Here is a 17,417-nt window from a genome sequence, read left to right as displayed (position 1 = left end):
CAGGAGGGGAAGGATTGACAGCTCAATATTCCAGGGTTCCATTGTTTTAGACACAGAGTGGGAAGGATTAAAAGAGGGGTGGCGAAACTAGTCAGGAAAAATGTCACAGCAGTGCCGAGTCAGGACAGATTGGAGAACTCATCTAGTGAGGCTTCATGGGTGGAACTGGAAAATAAGAAAGCTATGACCATATTAATGGGGCTGCAATACCAACCACTTAACAGTCTGAGGGATTTAGAGGAACAAATTTGTACAGAAATTGCGGACTGTTGCAAGAAATACAAAGTTGTGATAGTAGGTGATTTTAACTTTCCATATGTTGACTGGGAATCCCATACTGTAAAAGAACTAGATGGGATAGAGTTTGTCAAATGTGCTCAGGAAAGTTTCCTTCATCAGTCCCAACTAGAGAGTGCGCAATACTAGATCTGTTATTAGGGAATGTGACAAGGCTGAAAACAGAAATTTGTGTAGGGAAACACATCACATCTAGTGATCACAAAGCCATTGGTTTCAAAGTAGATTTGCAACAGGATAGGTCTGATTGACGGGATGAGATTCTAGATCATGATAGCAAGTGTGGATTGGGACAGGCTGATTTTCTGGCAAAGGTGCACTTGGTTAAGTGGGAGGCCTTCAAAAGTGAAACTTTGAGAATACAAAAGTTTGCTGCGCCTGTCAGAAAATAAAGGTAACAGTTGTAAGGAACATGGAGTTTTAAGAGATACTGATGCCCTGGTTAAGAAATGAAGCAGGTGTATAGCAGATATACGTAGGTAGAAACAAACAAGGTGCTTATGGAGTATAACAAATGCTAGAGAACACTTACAGAAATCAGGAGAGCTAAAAGAGGTTGTCCTAGCAGACAAGGTGAAGGAGAATCCTAAGGAATTCTACAAATATGTTAAGAGCAAATGGATTGCAAGGGACAAAATTGATCCTCTAGAAGATCAGAATGGCGATCCATACGTGGAGCCAAAAGAGATGGGAGAGATCTTAAATTAATGTTTTGCATCTGCATTTACTCAGGAGCCGAAGACAGAGTCTATAGAAGTGAGGCAAAGCAGCATCAACTTCATGGACTCTATACAGATTACAGAGAAGGTGTTTGCTGTCTTGAGGCAAATTAGGGTAGATAAGTCCCCAGGGCCTCACAAGGTGTTTCCTTGGACCCTGCAGCAGCTAAGTGCAGAAGTTGCCAGGGCCTAGGCAGAGCTATTTATATCATCCTTAGCAACAGGTAAGGTACCAGAGGATTGGAGAATAGCCAATGTTGTTTAAGAAAGGCTCAAAAATAAATCTGAAATTATAAGATGGTGGGCAACATTTAATATTGGATCAATTTTCTCAATAAGTAAATGAAAAAGTATAATTTTTGTGTTATTTATTTAATTGTGTTCTCTTTAGCTTTAGAACTTGCTAGATCTGATCACATTTTAGCTCATATTTATGCAGAAATAGAGAATTCTAAAGGGTCACAAACTTCCTAGCACCATTGTGGTAAATTGGATTAGACACTGGCTTTGTGGGAGAAGCCAGAGTGGTAGTAGATGGAGGCCTATGACTAGTGGTGTGCCACAGGGATCGGTGCTGGATCCGTTGCTGCTTGTTGTTTACATCAATGACCTGGATGACAATGTGGATAACTGGATCAGCAAATTTGCAAATGACACCAATATTGGGTTGTAGTGGACAACAAGGAAGACTATCATGGCTTGCAGAAGGATCTGCATCAGTTGGGATAATGGGCTGAAAAATGGCAGATGCAATTTAATGCAGACAAGTGAGGTGTTGCACTTCAGAAAGACCAACCAAGGTAGGTCATACATAGTGAATGGCAGGACACCACGGAGTGTAGTGGAACAAAGGGATTTGGAACTACAAGTCCATAATTAATTTAAAGTCCTGTCACAGTTAGACAGGGTCGTTAAGAAAGCTTTTGACATATTGGCCTTCAAAAATCAAAGTATTGAGTATAGGAGATAGGACATTATATTGAAGTTGTATTGGTGAAGCCTAATTTGGAGTATTGTGTGTAGTTTTTGTCACCAACCTACAGGAAAGATGTCAATAAGGTCGAAGGAGTTAAAGGGGAAATTTTCAAGTATATTGCTGGATCTGGAGGACCAAAGTTATAAGGAAAGATTGAATAAGTTAGGACTTTATTCCTTGGAATGTAAAAGATTGAGAGATTTGATAGAGGTATACAAACTTATGAGGGGTATAGATAGGATAAATGCAAGCAGGCTTTTCCCACTGAGATTGGGTGGGACGACAACTAGAGATCATGGGTTAAGGGTGAAAGGTGAGAAGTTTAAGGGAAATGTGGAGGAAATCTTCACTCATAGGGTCGTGAGAGTGTGGAACGAGCTGCCAGCGAAAGTGATGCATGCAAGCTCAATTTCAATGTTTAAGAGAAATTTGGATAGGTACATGGATGGCAGAGATATGGAGGGCTATGATCCTGGTGCAGAACAATGACAATAGGCAGGTTAAATGGGTTCAGGACAGGGTAGATAGTCTAATTTGGCACTGTACTTTCTGTAACTAAGAAGCAACCTACACCCAGCCACACCCAGACCAATTATCTATAGCAGTACATGGGGAAACGTGTTACTCAGATGTCATAATGCTTCGCGAGAAAGAGTTTAGCCTCAAAAGATACACAGCAGTTACTAAAGGATTACTCACCTTGTCTAGACCGGTTCTTTAACTTGTAGTACAAAAACATTGAGACCATGACCACGTCCACTATCACATAATAAATAGCTGTGTAAGTCTGAAAGATTATGCAACAATTACAGAGCTGTGACAGACAACAGCCAATTAAAATAATTTACATTGCTAAAGTTAAGTCATCAGCAGTGCTGGCAATTACATAGGGAAATTAAATGTTTCAATGCCTCAATACAAAAAGCACAGACAGTACATTGTCGAGCCAGTGACCAAACGATGCATTTTTCAACACAACACGGTGCAAGATTTGTTAGTTTTAGCTTCAACGAGCATGTCTTGAGGAGGGGTTAGTGGGAAAACATTAGGGATAATCTCAAATATCCTTTATTCTGTTGTTCAGTTTTACACAACAGCCAACGGAGAATTGGAGTTTCATTTTTGATGCAAATTTTCATCCAGACTACAAGCAGGTTCTTGTTAATCATTTACTGGATTGCACAAGTTACTCCACCTGCCATTTTATTTGCTATATCTGGAGCTAATGTAATATTCAACGATTTCATCTTATTCCAAATCGAAAGTACTTCAATTGTTATCCCCATAATACTCAGTCATAATGTAATATTAACTCAAATAAGTAAACTAGAGAAGACAGCAAAACTAACCCATGACAAGTTTGTTATTTAATACAGATCAAAGATCACATTACAGCTACATTCAAAGTTGAACCAATCAACCAACAGTTTAACCTAGTTATCAGATTATTCCTTGCCTACAATACCAAAAGCATTCCATGCAATGAGATTTACAGGAGGTTTAGTCAGCAGCTGTCATTTACCTGCAGCGGCAATTGTTGAGCCAGCAAAGCACCAATAAAATTGCATGAGTCACCTCCCAACCAACCCAACAGGAACCAGAATGACAGAGCTCGATCCATATCTCCATTCTTGCAGGACGTGTAACACTGCCTAAATATAAAGAGAGATACTTGTTAACTGTACTGCTTTCACAAAACAAATTTCATGTCATATAGGACAGTGATAATAAACCTGATTCTGGACTTTGAAAGTAATGATCTCAGTTCATTTTTGACACTTCAAAGTTCAAAGCAAAATTTATTATCAGTGTACACACATGACACCATATACAACCCTGAGATTTTTCCTCCTGTGGGCATACTCAACAAATCTACAGGATAGTAACCGTAAAGAGGATCAATGAAAGAGCAAAAGCATAGAAGATAACTGTTGAAATTCAACTATAGTTGAGTATTGTTATCTTGTTATTTCATGCTCTCGTTATTTATTACTAATTATAGTTCCTTGGTGTGGTTATTGGTTGAGATCATTCGTTGTGGGAACATCTCAATTGTGTAGTTATCCTCTTTTATTCAAGAGCCTGATGATTGAGGGACTCGTAACTGCTCTTGAACCTGGTGGTGCAAGTCCTGAGGCACATGTACCTTCTGCCTGATTACAGCAGCGAGAAAAGAGCATGGCCTAGGTGGAGAGGATCTTTGATAATAGATGCTGCTTTCCTATCACAGTGTTTCATGTAGATGTACATCCCAATGGTTGGGAGGGCTTTACCCGTTATGTTCTGATCCGAATCCACTACCTTTTTTGGGATTTTCTATTCAAATGCATTGGTGTTCCCATACCAAGCCAACAATCAACTACAAATCATTTCCCCATTCATCTACATCCTGCAAGACCGTCCTTCCCCACCAACTATATTAAAAGAGGCAATTTCTGGTCTCCCACAGTTTGTTCTGGAGAGCTAACAAAGGTAAAGTAGTGGGGAATTGGAATTCACCCAATGATCTTACAGTAATAATCTTGAATAACTGTTCCTCTATTGTTAACTTGTGGTTTAAAGGGTTCCTATTTGAAAACATTTTTAAAGGAATTTGAAGAACCAGGTATTTAAGGCAAATTTTATTTTTGTGCAGAAAGCTATTGTAATGTAGTATCAGAGTCATAGAGTACTACAGCACAGACACAAACCCTTTGGCTTATCTCGTCTGTATCAGCCTGGTCTTCTGCCTAGTCCAATCTGCCTGCACCTGGACCATAGCACTCCACCCCCTCTCATCCATGGACCTATCCATTCTCTCAAATGTTGCAATTGAACCTACACCCACCACGTCTGCTGGCAGCTCATTGCACACTTTCACCACCCTCTAAATAAACAAATTCCTCCTCATTCACCCCTTAAATATTTCATCCTTCACTCTAAACCTATGACCACCTGTTCTAGTCTCACCCAATATCAGGTGAAAAAGCCTGCATGTAGTTACTCTATCTACACTACTCACGATTTTGCATACCTCCATAAGATCTCCACTCATTCCCCCACACTTCAATTTTAAAAAAGTCCTAAACCTATTCAACTTTTCCTTATAACTCAGGTCCTCTCAAGTCCTGGCAACATCCTTATGAATTTTCTCGGCACTCCTTCAAACTTATTGAGATTTTTCCTGTAGGTAGGATGACCACAACTGCACACAATATTCCAAATTTGGCTTCACCAATGTCTTATACAACTTCAACATAACACCTCGTCCTGTACTTAGTGTTCTGATTTATGAAGACCAATGTGCCAAAAGCTCTCTTTATGACCCTATCTTCCTGTGATGCTACTTTTAAGGAATTATGGCTCTGTATACCCAGATCCTTTTGTTTTATCACCCACCTCAGTGCCCAACCATTCACAGTGCAAGTCCTATCCTGGTCTGACCTACCAAAAAGGAACACTGTGCTGTTCACTATGCCCCCAATCTTGGTGTCATCTGCAAGTTTGCTGATCCAGTTTGCTTCGTTATCAAAATCATTAATATAGATGATAAACAACAACAGACCCAGCACCAATCCCTGTGGCACACTGCTGTTCACAGGCCTCCAATCAGAGAGAGAATCATCTACCACCACTCTCTGTCTTCTCCCTCTAAACCAATGCTGAATCCAATTTATTGCTTCACCCTGAATGCAAAATGATTTAACTTTCTGGATCAGCTTTTCAATTGGTGGAGAAGCATGTCCAATACTAATTTTCAAGAAATAGATTTAAAAATGAAAAGACTGGAAGTAATGAAGGTGGAGCAAGAAAGTGCCTTAACTCAGGGGTTCCCAACCTGGGGTCCGCAGACTCCTTGCTTATTGATATTGGTCCATAGCATTAAAAAGATTGGGAACACCTGGCCTTACTGGACAACTCTATCAGAGATTGACTGAGTGGTCTCTTTTCATCCAAAATGATTGTGATGTTATAAACAACAAGCTTATTTCACAAGGATGCATGAAAGACATTCCGAAATTAACGGGGGGGAAATAAAACTACATGCACAATTACACCCAAGAATGCTCAACTGCTCCAAGAGCATACCTGGTATAGATTAATACATGCAGACCAAGTCCCAGATTCAGTCCTTATCATTTAAAAATCATCCTAGAATGTGAATTTCTCAAATACTTCATTGTCCATCCTTAATTGTCCTGAAATAGTGAGTCATCTCAAAATCCACAGAAATTAGATAAACAAAATGTATCAAATCATTAAGTTATTTCAGACAGTAATTAAATGTTAAGCAGCTTGCACTGGCCTTTTGTCTCATAGGCTAAACAGAATGCGGTGCAACATATTTTTCAAGATGGTGGGTATATGGAACAAGAAACAGTATCATCTGAGAAGCACTTGGATAGGTAAATAGAGGGGCAAAGCCTAGAGGGACATGAGCTGAAGGCAGGTAATTGGGATGAGGCTGAGGGTGCAACTGTGTCAGCATGGACTCATTGGGTCAAAGGCATGCCTCCGTGCCGTATTGCTCTGTGACTTGATGACTCTAATGCTAAGTAATTAATATTAAAAATGAACCTACAATATTTAATATATTTGATTATGAAGGCATATGTGTAATATACAGTAAAAAGTTAGATCAAAGATCAGCCAGGATCTCACTTTCTGTTTGACAGGCAAAATTGAAAACCAAAAAAAAATCTAAAGATGCAGCAAATTTGAAATAAGATCAGAATAAGGTGTGGATACTAATCAGGTTAGGCAGCATCTGTAGAAAGAGAACAGAATCAAAACTTCAAGTGAATGAGCCTTCATCAGAACTCATGCTGAATATCCCCAGCATTTTCCATGTTTTATTACATGTAATTACATAAATTACCCATTTATTCAGTTTAATTCATTAGCATACATTATGAACTTAAATTGCCATGGCAACAGGATGTCAAAGATTTTAGATCTTTGTGTTGCTGAGCTAGGGGAGCAATAGCAGACTTACCATCTGTATTTCTGAAACTAATTAATAGACTTAAAACATGAATGTCACTTTATTGCTAAACAAATTTAAGCCAATAAATAGCAAAGCCACATGACCCAGACGATTCCAAGTTCAGTCCTCACATTTCTATCCATAGAACTGCAATCAGCAAGGAAGCAGTATCTTCAGATAAAATCAAAATGATAGTTTACAGAAGACTCTTGAAATATGCATTGGCATGCTGACCCAGGCAAAATTCAGCCACTAGGTGACCAAAAAAAGCAGAAAATTAGGGAACTAGCTCTGTCTGCATTTCGTGTCCCGTTTTTCTTTTTTAAAGTTAAATGACACTGTACTTTGTCTACATAGAAATGTAACACCACTTTTAAAGCAAGCATCTAGCACAAAAATATTTCTAAACTCAACCTTTTTATGGACGAGTTGAAAAAGTCCGAGAATTTTTGTGGGGGGGGGGGGGCGGGGAGGAAACTAAAGATGTTGCAAATTTAAAATAAAAGCAGAATGTGGTGTGGATACTCAACAGGTTAGGCAGCATCTGTGGAAAGACAACAGAATCTCCAATAAATTATACTTACGGAAAAGCAGAGAACATGAAACAGATGACAGAAAACAACCCCAACACTACACTTGCTATGTCCCTCCACTCTTCAGTGCACACTTGGAGAATATCCCAAACATAACGGGACCCATTTGGGCATTCGGTAGTAAAATTTCCTCCAAGGTACAGTGAACTGATACTGTTCCAAGGCATTGTTCACACAGTTTGACTGAAGGATGGTTATTCACAAAATAACTTCAACGTCAGTATCCCCGTCAGGACTGTAGAGGAGAAAAAAAATGAATTTGCTTCAATATTTTCCAAAAATACACTTTATTTATAAAATATACAATTTTACAATACCAGGCACTTGTTTGTCATCATTCACTGTATCTAATATCAGTGCCTGACTGTCACTAATAATTTTGACATCACATTAACAGCTAGGCGTTTAAGTAAATTAAGCCGAAGAAAGAAACTGATAGTCAGAGCAAGATTAGCATCCTCTCTATGTTGTAAGAGATACTTTATCAAAGGAACTAAACATTTAACGTTCATGTGCGGGGCAGATTTTTTTTTTTAAACACAGATGACTGGAACAGGCTGATAGGAGTATTAGAATGGAGGGACATGCATCACAGAAGCAGAAGAGATTTAATTTAATTTGAAACGTTCGGCGGCGAGGTGCGCCGAATGGTCTGTCCTTTAACAACACACACAAAATCTATAGGAAGAAGTACAGTCAGCGTTTCGGGCCGAGACCCTTCGTCGGGACTAACTGACTTCTTTCAGTTAGTCCTAACGAAGAAACGTCGACTGTGCTTCTTCCTATAGATGCTGCCTGGCCTGCTGCGTTCCACCAGCATTTTGTGTGTGTTGCTTGAATTCCCAGTACCTGCAGATTTCCTCGTGTTGGCCTGTCTTTTTGCTGCTCTATGTTCTGAACTATAATCAGTGTCTGTGAAAGGCAATTTCCCGAGAATGCTTCGCTAAAGAAGGATATAACTTGACAAGAGTTCTGATCGCCTTTTCAACTTGGTTAATAGACAGGCGTTACAATCAGCTGGTTGAGGCAACTTTATTAACAGCAAAATAAACAATATACTGTGTTTGATCAGTTTAACATTTTTAATCCGCCCGAGCAGTTTGCCGGAAAGCCCTCAGCTCAGAACAAATCTTCCCTCTCGCCACTTAATTTACAAACAAAAGAGCAGAAACACAATTTTCGCCAAAAACACAGACCAACAAAACATCTTATAATATAATACGAACAAAACTACAAAAAGGCTTTACCTCTGAGATTCCCGACAATGACGCCAACAAGACAGAGAGCCGGTTGTCACGTGAGCAGCCGCGGTCACGAGCGAGAACGTACTCTGTGACGTCAGCGAACTTCGGTGATTGGCGGGCATTTCGACGTTCTTTCATACGCTGCAAACCTGAGGGGGCGGGGAGGAGGAGAGTGTTGCAGGGATGAAGGGGCAGAGGGTTTGAAGAGAGGAGGGGGTAGGGAGCCAGGAGAGGGGGAGAAAGGGAGAAGGGGTCAGAGAGGCGGGGAGGAGTGAGGGGAAGGGATGGGGAGGAGTGAGGGGAAGGGATGGGGAGGAGGGGAGAGGAAGAAGAGGGGTAGGATAGGTGGAAGGGGGTAAGGGAAGATGGGGCAGAGAGGAAAAGTGGAGAGGTGAGAGATGGGAAGAGTGGGGAGGGTAGGACAGGAGGAGGGAGGTGAGGGATGTGGGGGAGAGGAGGGAGGAGAAGGGGGATGGAGGGGAGAGCAGATAGGGAGGTGGGGGCTGAGGGGAGGAGAGGGTGGATAGGGAAGATTGGGGAGGTGGGAAGAGAAGAGGAGGAGAATGGGATGGAGGGGAGAGCAGATAGGGAGGTGGGGGATGAGGGAGAGAGGTTGGATAGGGAAGATTAAGGAGGTGGGAAGAGAAGAGAGAGGAGGAGGAGAGGGAGAAACAGATGCTGTTTTGCTTTATTCCGCTAGACTCAATTTTAATGTGACCAATTTGCCATCAAAAGTTAACATTCAACAATGTGTTAGTATAAACTTTTTATCAAGTATAACAAGAGGTTTGTAGATAGTTGCTAGTATACACAAAAGATTCCTTTTAAATACCCTGTATATTGAAGGGGGAAGCATCTGTTCATATTAGTATGAAGAGGTATATTAAAGCTTACAATTAGTAGGTATGAGTATGTATTTCCCCAGGAGAATCTCAGATTTTATTCATACTTAGTCATTGCATTCATAAGACCTAAGAATGCTACTCCTGTGTCTATGTCTTATTCTCTTAAACATTAACACGTCTGCATTAAAATTAAAGTTTTTAAAAATGACAATTGATCACGGGTTAACCATAGCATTACTACTTCTGCAACAACTACTTTAGAAATAACTATCATCCTTCCTCTTTTTATTAAAATACCCTTCCCCCAAATGAGTTCTGCCCAATCTTCAGTTAGCACTAGCAATCTGCCTTCCCTACTGCATAAGCACTACATCAAACTGCCTCTTGCATGGATGCCAAACCTTCTTAAGCTCTATTCTCAGAATGCTGGTGGAACACAGCAGGCCAGGCAGCATCTATAGGAGAAGCACTTTCGACGTTTCGGGCCAAGACCCTCCGTCCTGACGAAGGGTCTCGACCCAAAACATCGACAGTGCTTCTCCTATAGATGCTGCCTGGCCTGCTGTGTTCCACCAGCATTTTGTGTGTGTTGTTGTTTGAATTTTTAGCATCTGCAGATTTCCTCGTGTAAGCTCTATTCTGATGTTCTGCTGGCAGGGTGGAGATGCATAGAAAATAGGTGTAGGAGTAGGCCATTCGGCCCTTTGAGCCTGCACCGCCATTCAGTATGATCATGGCTGATCATCCAACTCAGAACCCTGTACCTGCTTTCTCTCCATACCCCCGATCCCTTTAGCCACAAGGGCCATATCTAACTCCCTCTTAAATATAGCCAATGAACTAGCCTCAACTGTTTCCTGTGGCAGAGAATTCCACAGATTCACCACTCTCTGTGTGAAGAAGTTTTTCCTCATCTCGGTCCTAAAAGGCTTCCCCTTTATCCTTAAACTGTGACCCCTCGTTCTGGACTTCCCCCAACATCGAAAACAATCTTCCTGCATCTAGCCTGTCCAATCCCTTTAGAATTTTATACGTTTCAATAAGATCCCCCCACAATCTTCTAAATTCCAGTGAGTATAAGCCTAGTTGATCCAGTCGTTCTTCATATGAAAGTCCTGCCATCCCAGGAATCAATCTGGTGAACCTTCTTTGTACTCCCTCTATGGCAAGAATGTCTTTCCTCAGATTAGGGGACCAAAACTGCACACAATACTCCAGCTGTGGTCTCACCAAGGCCTTGTACAACTGCAGTAGAACCTCCCTGCTCCTGTACTCAAATCCTCTTGCTATGAATGTCAACATACCATTTGCCTTTTTCACTGCCTGCTGTACCTGCATGCCCACTTTCAATGACTGGTGTACAATGACACCCAGGTCTCATTGCACCTCCCCTTTTCCTAATCGGCCACCATTCAGATAATAATCTGTTTTCCTGTTCTTACAACCAAAGTGGATAACCTCACATTTATCCACATTAAATTGCATCTGCCATGAATTCGCCCACTCACCTAACCTATCCAAGTCACCCTGCATCCTCTTAGCATCCTCCTCACAGGATGTGTAAGGCATCCTTCCCTCCACTAGCCTGCAGGCCACCCTTGGGCAAGGTTCAGCACATGCTTAACATCCTTTGTCGCCCATTCCCGGTCACGTGAAGCCATGGGAAGAGATAGTGAATGGTTGTATGATCAGCTAGTGCCTATCGTCAGTACTGGTTATGCAATTACTGTTGCCATGCAGACAATCTCTGAAGAGTATATTGATAATGGCTGGAGTCACCCACCTTGTAAAGACAATGCCCAGAAGAAGGAAATGGTAAACCACTTCTGTGGAAAAAATTGCCAAGAGCAATCATGGTCATGGGACCATAATTGCCTACATCATACACGGCACGGAATGATGATGATTCTGATGTTGCTCTGTCCCTGGCTTGTTGTAGATGGAATACTTAATTTACCAGAAATTCTCAAGAATTACGGGGGGGGGGGGGGGGTGCTACTTCACAAGATTGAAGTAAGTTACAGAAATTTGTAAAATTAGTCATCTCTATCATGGGTTCTTAGTATCCAAGACATCTTCAAGGAGCAGTGCCTTTGGAAGGCAGCATCCATCTTTAAGGACTCCCAGCACCCAGAACATGCCCTCTTCTCATTGTTACCCTCAGGAAGGAGGCACAGAAGCTTGAAATCACTCACTCAACAATTCAGGAGCAGCTTCTTCCACTCTGCCATCCGATTTCTAAATGGGCATTGAACCATGAACACGACCTTACTACTGTTTTTATTTCTTTTTTTTGCACTACCCTGTACTTATTTTAATTTAAATGTTAAATAGACAGATATATACTTACAGTAATTCAGTTTTTTCTCTATATTTATTTATCATGAAATTTAATTGTACTGCTGCCACAATGTATGCCAGTGATATTAAACCTGATTCTGATTCTGTTAATGGAAACAGAGCACTTCACCGTATGATAGATAGATAGATAGATAGATACTTTATTCATCCCCATGGGGAAATTCAATATGTTTCAATATATACATGATATAAATAAAAAGAATCTGAGTCTGCCTCTGAAAAATGGGGAAGAGGAAAATTATGGTTTGGCCAATTGGCCAATGGCTTAAGAGAAGGAATGTGAAACTGGTCCAAGATAAGGTAGTCTTGCAGGCAGCATGACACTTTGCTGCTGAATGAGTTCTCAAAGTGAGTTACAGCACCATCCACTAAAGACCTTGCTTGTAAGATTTCTTAAGAGGATATATGGTTCTGATTTGTTACATACCAGTCTTTCATTTTCAGATTAACCTCCTCAAAAGGACTTAGGTAATAAAAGCATTTATCACCTAAGTCCTTATGAGGAAGTTAATATTTAAAATGAAAATGTTTTTCATTTCTAGGATATTTTCATCTTATTCATTTCAGGACTCCTTCTGAAAAGGTATGCTTAGACATCTAATCATCCATAGCACACCATCTCTCCATCACCATGTGCATGCCATACCCATTGTATATTTGAGTAATATTATAAATATATTGTTTAAGCATTCTTGTTTGTTTAAATAATTAATTACAGATTATATTAAAAATAAGTGAATATTGCATAGAACATGACACTACCACATGATATGAGCAGACCTCGCTTAAAGTAAAAACAAAGTTAGACTCACATTTCACATTCTTTTGTTTTCCTTTCAATTAATTTTATGTTTTGGAGATACAGAATATAACAGTGACAACAAAGTGATTTTGAAACGAACCCAAGATGACTACCTGTTGTTGGTCCATCGTTGACATTGATGAAGACCTCAACACCATTTGATGGTGTCGAGACTAGTGCTTGATTAGGTGAGGTGGAGTTGCGCAGCGTCAGCCTCACTCTCTCTCTTCCCAATTCCCATTTGGATCCAGTGGCAAGATAAAAGTCGAGACTTGTGGAAGCACAGTGAAACATTCAAGTTTAAAAGAAGCAGTGGAAGGGAAGACACAATTGAGATTATTAACAAGACAGAAAATGGAAGAATTCACGGGTTCATAAACAGTTCCAGGTGATAATAATCATTTTTTTAAAAAGAGCAGAAATGGCTGGCTACATCGGAAAGATTGATGTGTTTAATTACACGACAGATAACTTGATTGTATATGCTGAATGGATTGAGCAGTATTTTAAAGTGAATTGAATACTCAATGAAAAACAAGTACCAATTTTGCTGAGTGCATTGTATTTAAAGGGTACAGTTTGCTTCGAAATGTAACTGTTCCAACCAAACCACCAAAATGAGCATTACTGATATTGTGAAAGTAAAACCAGGAAGATTTAGAACCAAAACCATTGTTGATTGCAGAACATTTTAGGTTACATTAGCAAGATCAAAAGGAAAGTGAGTCTATTTCCATGTACATGGCCAAATTGAAGAGATTGTCTGTGCATCACCGGTTCAGTAATGGGATTAATGATACAGTGAGAAATCTTTTAGTTTCTGGAATCTTACAAAAAAGTATTCAAAAATGACTCCTAACTTATATTTAAAAACGCAGTTGAAATAGTAGCATCAAAGGAAACAGCAGAGAGAGACGCAAGTGAATTGCAGTCAGGAATGAAAAGGAGTGTGAACAAATTGCAATAACAAACGGAAACTGGCCTAGCCAAACAAATTTTGTTACTGCTGTGGCAGGGGCTCATATTCACCAAACCAATGCAGATTTAAGGCTGAAACTTTCAGAAAATGCAACAAAGTAGGACACATACAAAGGACATTGAGTTAGACAAAATAAATAGACTGCACAGGGAAGAGTACAAGCTAAAAATTCAAGTTGCAATTTCAAATCTGCATGCTGTTGATGAAAAAGCTGATGGTGATGAGAGTGACATAAGACTGCGTAACCTTAAGATTTATAATGTGAAAACTAACAACAAACAAGCAAACATGAGAATAATAGATGCAGATGCAGACTAACTGAAAGTAAAGATAGTAAGAGATTTGAAAGTAGGAGGGGGAGGGGGAAATGCGAAATGATAGGAGAAGACCAGAGGTGGTGCTGATGAAAGGTCTCAGCCCAAAACGTCGACAGTGCTTCTCTTTATAGATGCTGCCAGGCCTGCTGTGTTCCACCAGTATTTTGTGTGTGTTGGTTGAACAAACAAGCAACGTGGTTTACAACAGAAGTGAACGACTAATTAATTAAAATGGAATTGGATACTGGCTTGGCTGTTTCAGTCATTCCACATTATAAGCTGCAATGGCATTTCAATGATACTGAACTGAACCCTGCAGATATCCAACAAAGAACCAATACTGGAGAAAATATCGTTCATGTGGGAATGACATTCATAACAGTGAAATATCCCAACCAACAAGCCACATTGGGCTTGATGTGATAAAAACAGGAGGGCCTGCATTGTGGGGATGTGATTTACAGAGACGACCACAACATGGTTGGAGATCCATCCACAATTTGCATGCCACACTCCCTGCAATGAAGACAATGAAAATCAAATTAAGAAAGGCACTGGATGATGTCACAGCAATGTTCAAGGAAAGCTCAAACATATCAAGGATAAAATGGTGTTACCACACCATTGCCACACCAATGTTTTGTAAAGCCCATCCAGTTCCTTATACAATCTGTGATAAAGTAGCCAGTGAGCTAGATCACATGGGAGGCTGAAGAAATACTTTCCTCAGCTGAGTGGAGCCCTTGGGCAAAACCAGTAGTCCCAATTACCAAGAACAATGGCTCTGTCAGGATCTGTGGTGATTTTAAGGTCACCGTCAACCCAGTACTTAAAGTAGATCAATACCCTCTGCCCAGGATAGAGACTATCTTTGCCAACCTTTCTAGAGGGAAATGTTTCAGATAAGTGAGCTTAGCTGAGGCCTATCTACTTGTGGAGATGGAAGAAGTACCCAAGGCATTTCTCACCATAAACACTCACAAAGAGCTTTATCACTATAGTAAGATTATTTTTGGAGTAGCATCCTCACCTGTACTCTGGGAGAAAGCTATGGGCCTAGTGCTGCAAGGCTGCCCAGGCACACGGCATTCCTGGATGACATCATTGTTACCCGTAAGGATGATAGGAAACATCTCCAAAATCTCAAGACAGTGTTAAAAAGATTAGAAGATTATGGGCTCAGACAAGCGTGAATTCTTCAAACCAAGCATGACTTACTGTGGACGCCCTATTGACCTAGAAGGATTACACAAGTGTGCTGAGAAAATTTAAGAAGTGGTGGATGCTCCAAGGCCAAAGAATGTGTCATAGTTGCAGTCTTTTTTAGGTTTTGTCAATTACTGTACAGGTTCCTGCCAAACCTGACTACTGCGCTCCACCCCTTGAACTCTTTACTGGAGATCCGGAAGAAATGGCAATGACAAAGTATTGAATTGAATTGAATTTCAGTTTATTGTCATTTAGAAACCACAAATGCAATGCAGTTAAAAAATGAGACGACGTTCCTTTGCTTACACTTAGAGACATTTTACTAACTACTGAAATGGTTGATGATAATTACAATGCACATTTGCAAAGTAAAATTCAGAACATTCCCGTGTATTATGAATTTGCCGCTCATTGTCTTAAAGGAACAAAACACACATTTTATGTTATGTTTTCAAAATGAGCTATCTTTTAATCTTCCAACTAATACATGCTATAGAATAACAATAGGGGGAAAAAACCTTAAATATTCAGCATTGTTGAAGTGAAACTGTGTTAACATTTTAGGTTCAATTACAAACAAGGGAAATTCTGCTGATGCTGGAAATCCAAGCAACAGACCCAGAATGCTGGAGGAAGTCAGCAGGCCAGGCAGCATCTGTGGAAAAATGTACAGTTGACATATTAGGCCTCGACCCTTCATCAGGGCTGGAAAATAATCCTGTTGAAGGGTCTCGGCCTGAATCGTTGACTTTACTCTTCTCCACAGATGCTGCCCGGCCTGCCTAGTTCCTCCAGTGTTTTGTGTGCGTCGCCAACATTTTAGGTTGATGACCTTTTAGGAGGAATTCAGTAGATTTAAAATATGCACAGAAGCAACGATCAAAGTTAAAGATGCGGGACGTACAAAAAGGCTGGATTAACTCAACAGGTCGGGCAGCATCCATTGAAAGAAGCAGTCTCAATAGTTCTGAATATCAATTTCCAACCGCATCCTATTACTGCAATTTTCGGTTTACCAATGGTGGATAATAGTCGTTTATCCTCCTCATCTCGACGAATGATTGCATTTGTTACATTAATGGCTAGAAGATCTATTTTATTGAATTGGAAAGAAATTAATCCTCCAACTATATTTCAGTGGTTTTCTCAAACTATCTCTTGTTTGAGCTTAGAAAAAATTAGAAGTGTTGTTTTTGATCCTTCAGTTAAATTTGAAGAAACTTGGAGACCATTTATTCTACATTTTCATATGTTAAATTGTCTTTTCCTAAACCTCACTTTTATTATCCTTAATTATTTGGATGGAGGTTCGGAGTTATTGGCACTACTGTTTATATCTGACATTATGCAATGGCCCATGTTGGTTAGTGTTTTTTTCTTCTCTTTTTTTTTCTTTTTATTTCTTTTGTTCATAAATACTATGAGTTTGGGAGGTTATATATATTATTATATATTTGAATCTCTACTTAAACTATTAACTATGTACTCTCAAACTCTTTGTAGTCATGTTTCATTTATGTTTGCTTAAAAATTAATAAAAAGATTTAAAAAGAAAGAAAGAAAGAAGCAGTCAACGTTTCGGGTCGAGACCCTTTGTCAGGACTGAAAGATGCGGGAACGTGAAGGGGAAATGGAAGATCAAAAATCTGTATTTGAGTAGTGATGACACAAAAAAAGTGGGAACCTACTGAAGAAAACATAACTTTTTTCAAAAAATGAATAATTAGATTGCCATTATATTACTATTTCGACACAGCTACTTATTTTACTTGTTATGAAACGAAAAGGAAAATGTTCCTGAGGTGACATGTGTCAAGCAGTTGGCTGTAATTTGCCGACTTTCTAAATTGGCTCATTTCGAGTGATCACGGTTTGCACTTTTCTGCTGGATGGGGCCTTTTCCCCGCATTTGCTAGGCCAGGCACAGGACATTACCTTGAAGCAGGGCGGAGATGTTTTCGGTATGCCCCGGGAGGAGAAGTTACGACGTTTGTTGGTAGGCCCTAGGCCTGGAGCTGTTTATTATTGGGCTGTTGCCATAGCGACAGCGCCAGGTGGCGCTCTCGCCAGCCATCAACCTGAGTCGGGAGCCGAGCGGTTGACGCAGCA

General features: G+C 40.2%; 1 protein-coding gene and 1 long non-coding RNA gene across 2 annotated transcripts in view; both read right to left on the bottom strand.

Annotated features, from left to right (window-relative positions):
- The window catches only part of slc66a1 (solute carrier family 66 member 1), a 33,335-nt gene extending 24,467 nt beyond the window's left edge, over positions 1-8,868 (bottom strand). The window contains exons 1-4 of the mRNA XM_073031879.1: positions 8,799-8,868; positions 7,543-7,786; positions 3,515-3,644; positions 2,692-2,779 (exon numbers count right to left, since the gene is read on the bottom strand). Of these exons, the coding sequence (XP_072887980.1) occupies positions 2,692-2,779; positions 3,515-3,644; positions 7,543-7,718 (394 nt within the window). The 5' untranslated portion in view covers positions 7,719-7,786; positions 8,799-8,868. The remainder of the gene's footprint in view (positions 1-2,691; positions 2,780-3,514; positions 3,645-7,542; positions 7,787-8,798) is intronic.
- Positions 8,869-9,178: 310 nt separating this feature from the next.
- LOC140718313 (uncharacterized) lies at positions 9,179-17,328 on the bottom strand. Its single transcript, XR_012096665.1, has 3 exons — positions 17,244-17,328; positions 12,917-13,074; positions 9,179-9,298 (listed from the first exon to the last, which is right to left on the bottom strand). It is a non-coding gene; the product is annotated as an uncharacterized lncRNA (long non-coding RNA).
- Between the last annotated feature and the right edge of the window lie 89 nt (positions 17,329-17,417).

The sequence above is a fragment of the Hemitrygon akajei genome, chromosome 29 (assembly GCF_048418815.1).
Source record: "Hemitrygon akajei chromosome 29, sHemAka1.3, whole genome shotgun sequence".
NCBI classification, from domain to species: domain Eukaryota; kingdom Metazoa; phylum Chordata; class Chondrichthyes; order Myliobatiformes; family Dasyatidae; genus Hemitrygon; species Hemitrygon akajei.
Note: the sequence above shows the minus strand (reverse complement) of the source record. Positions and strands in the feature narration are given on the sequence as shown.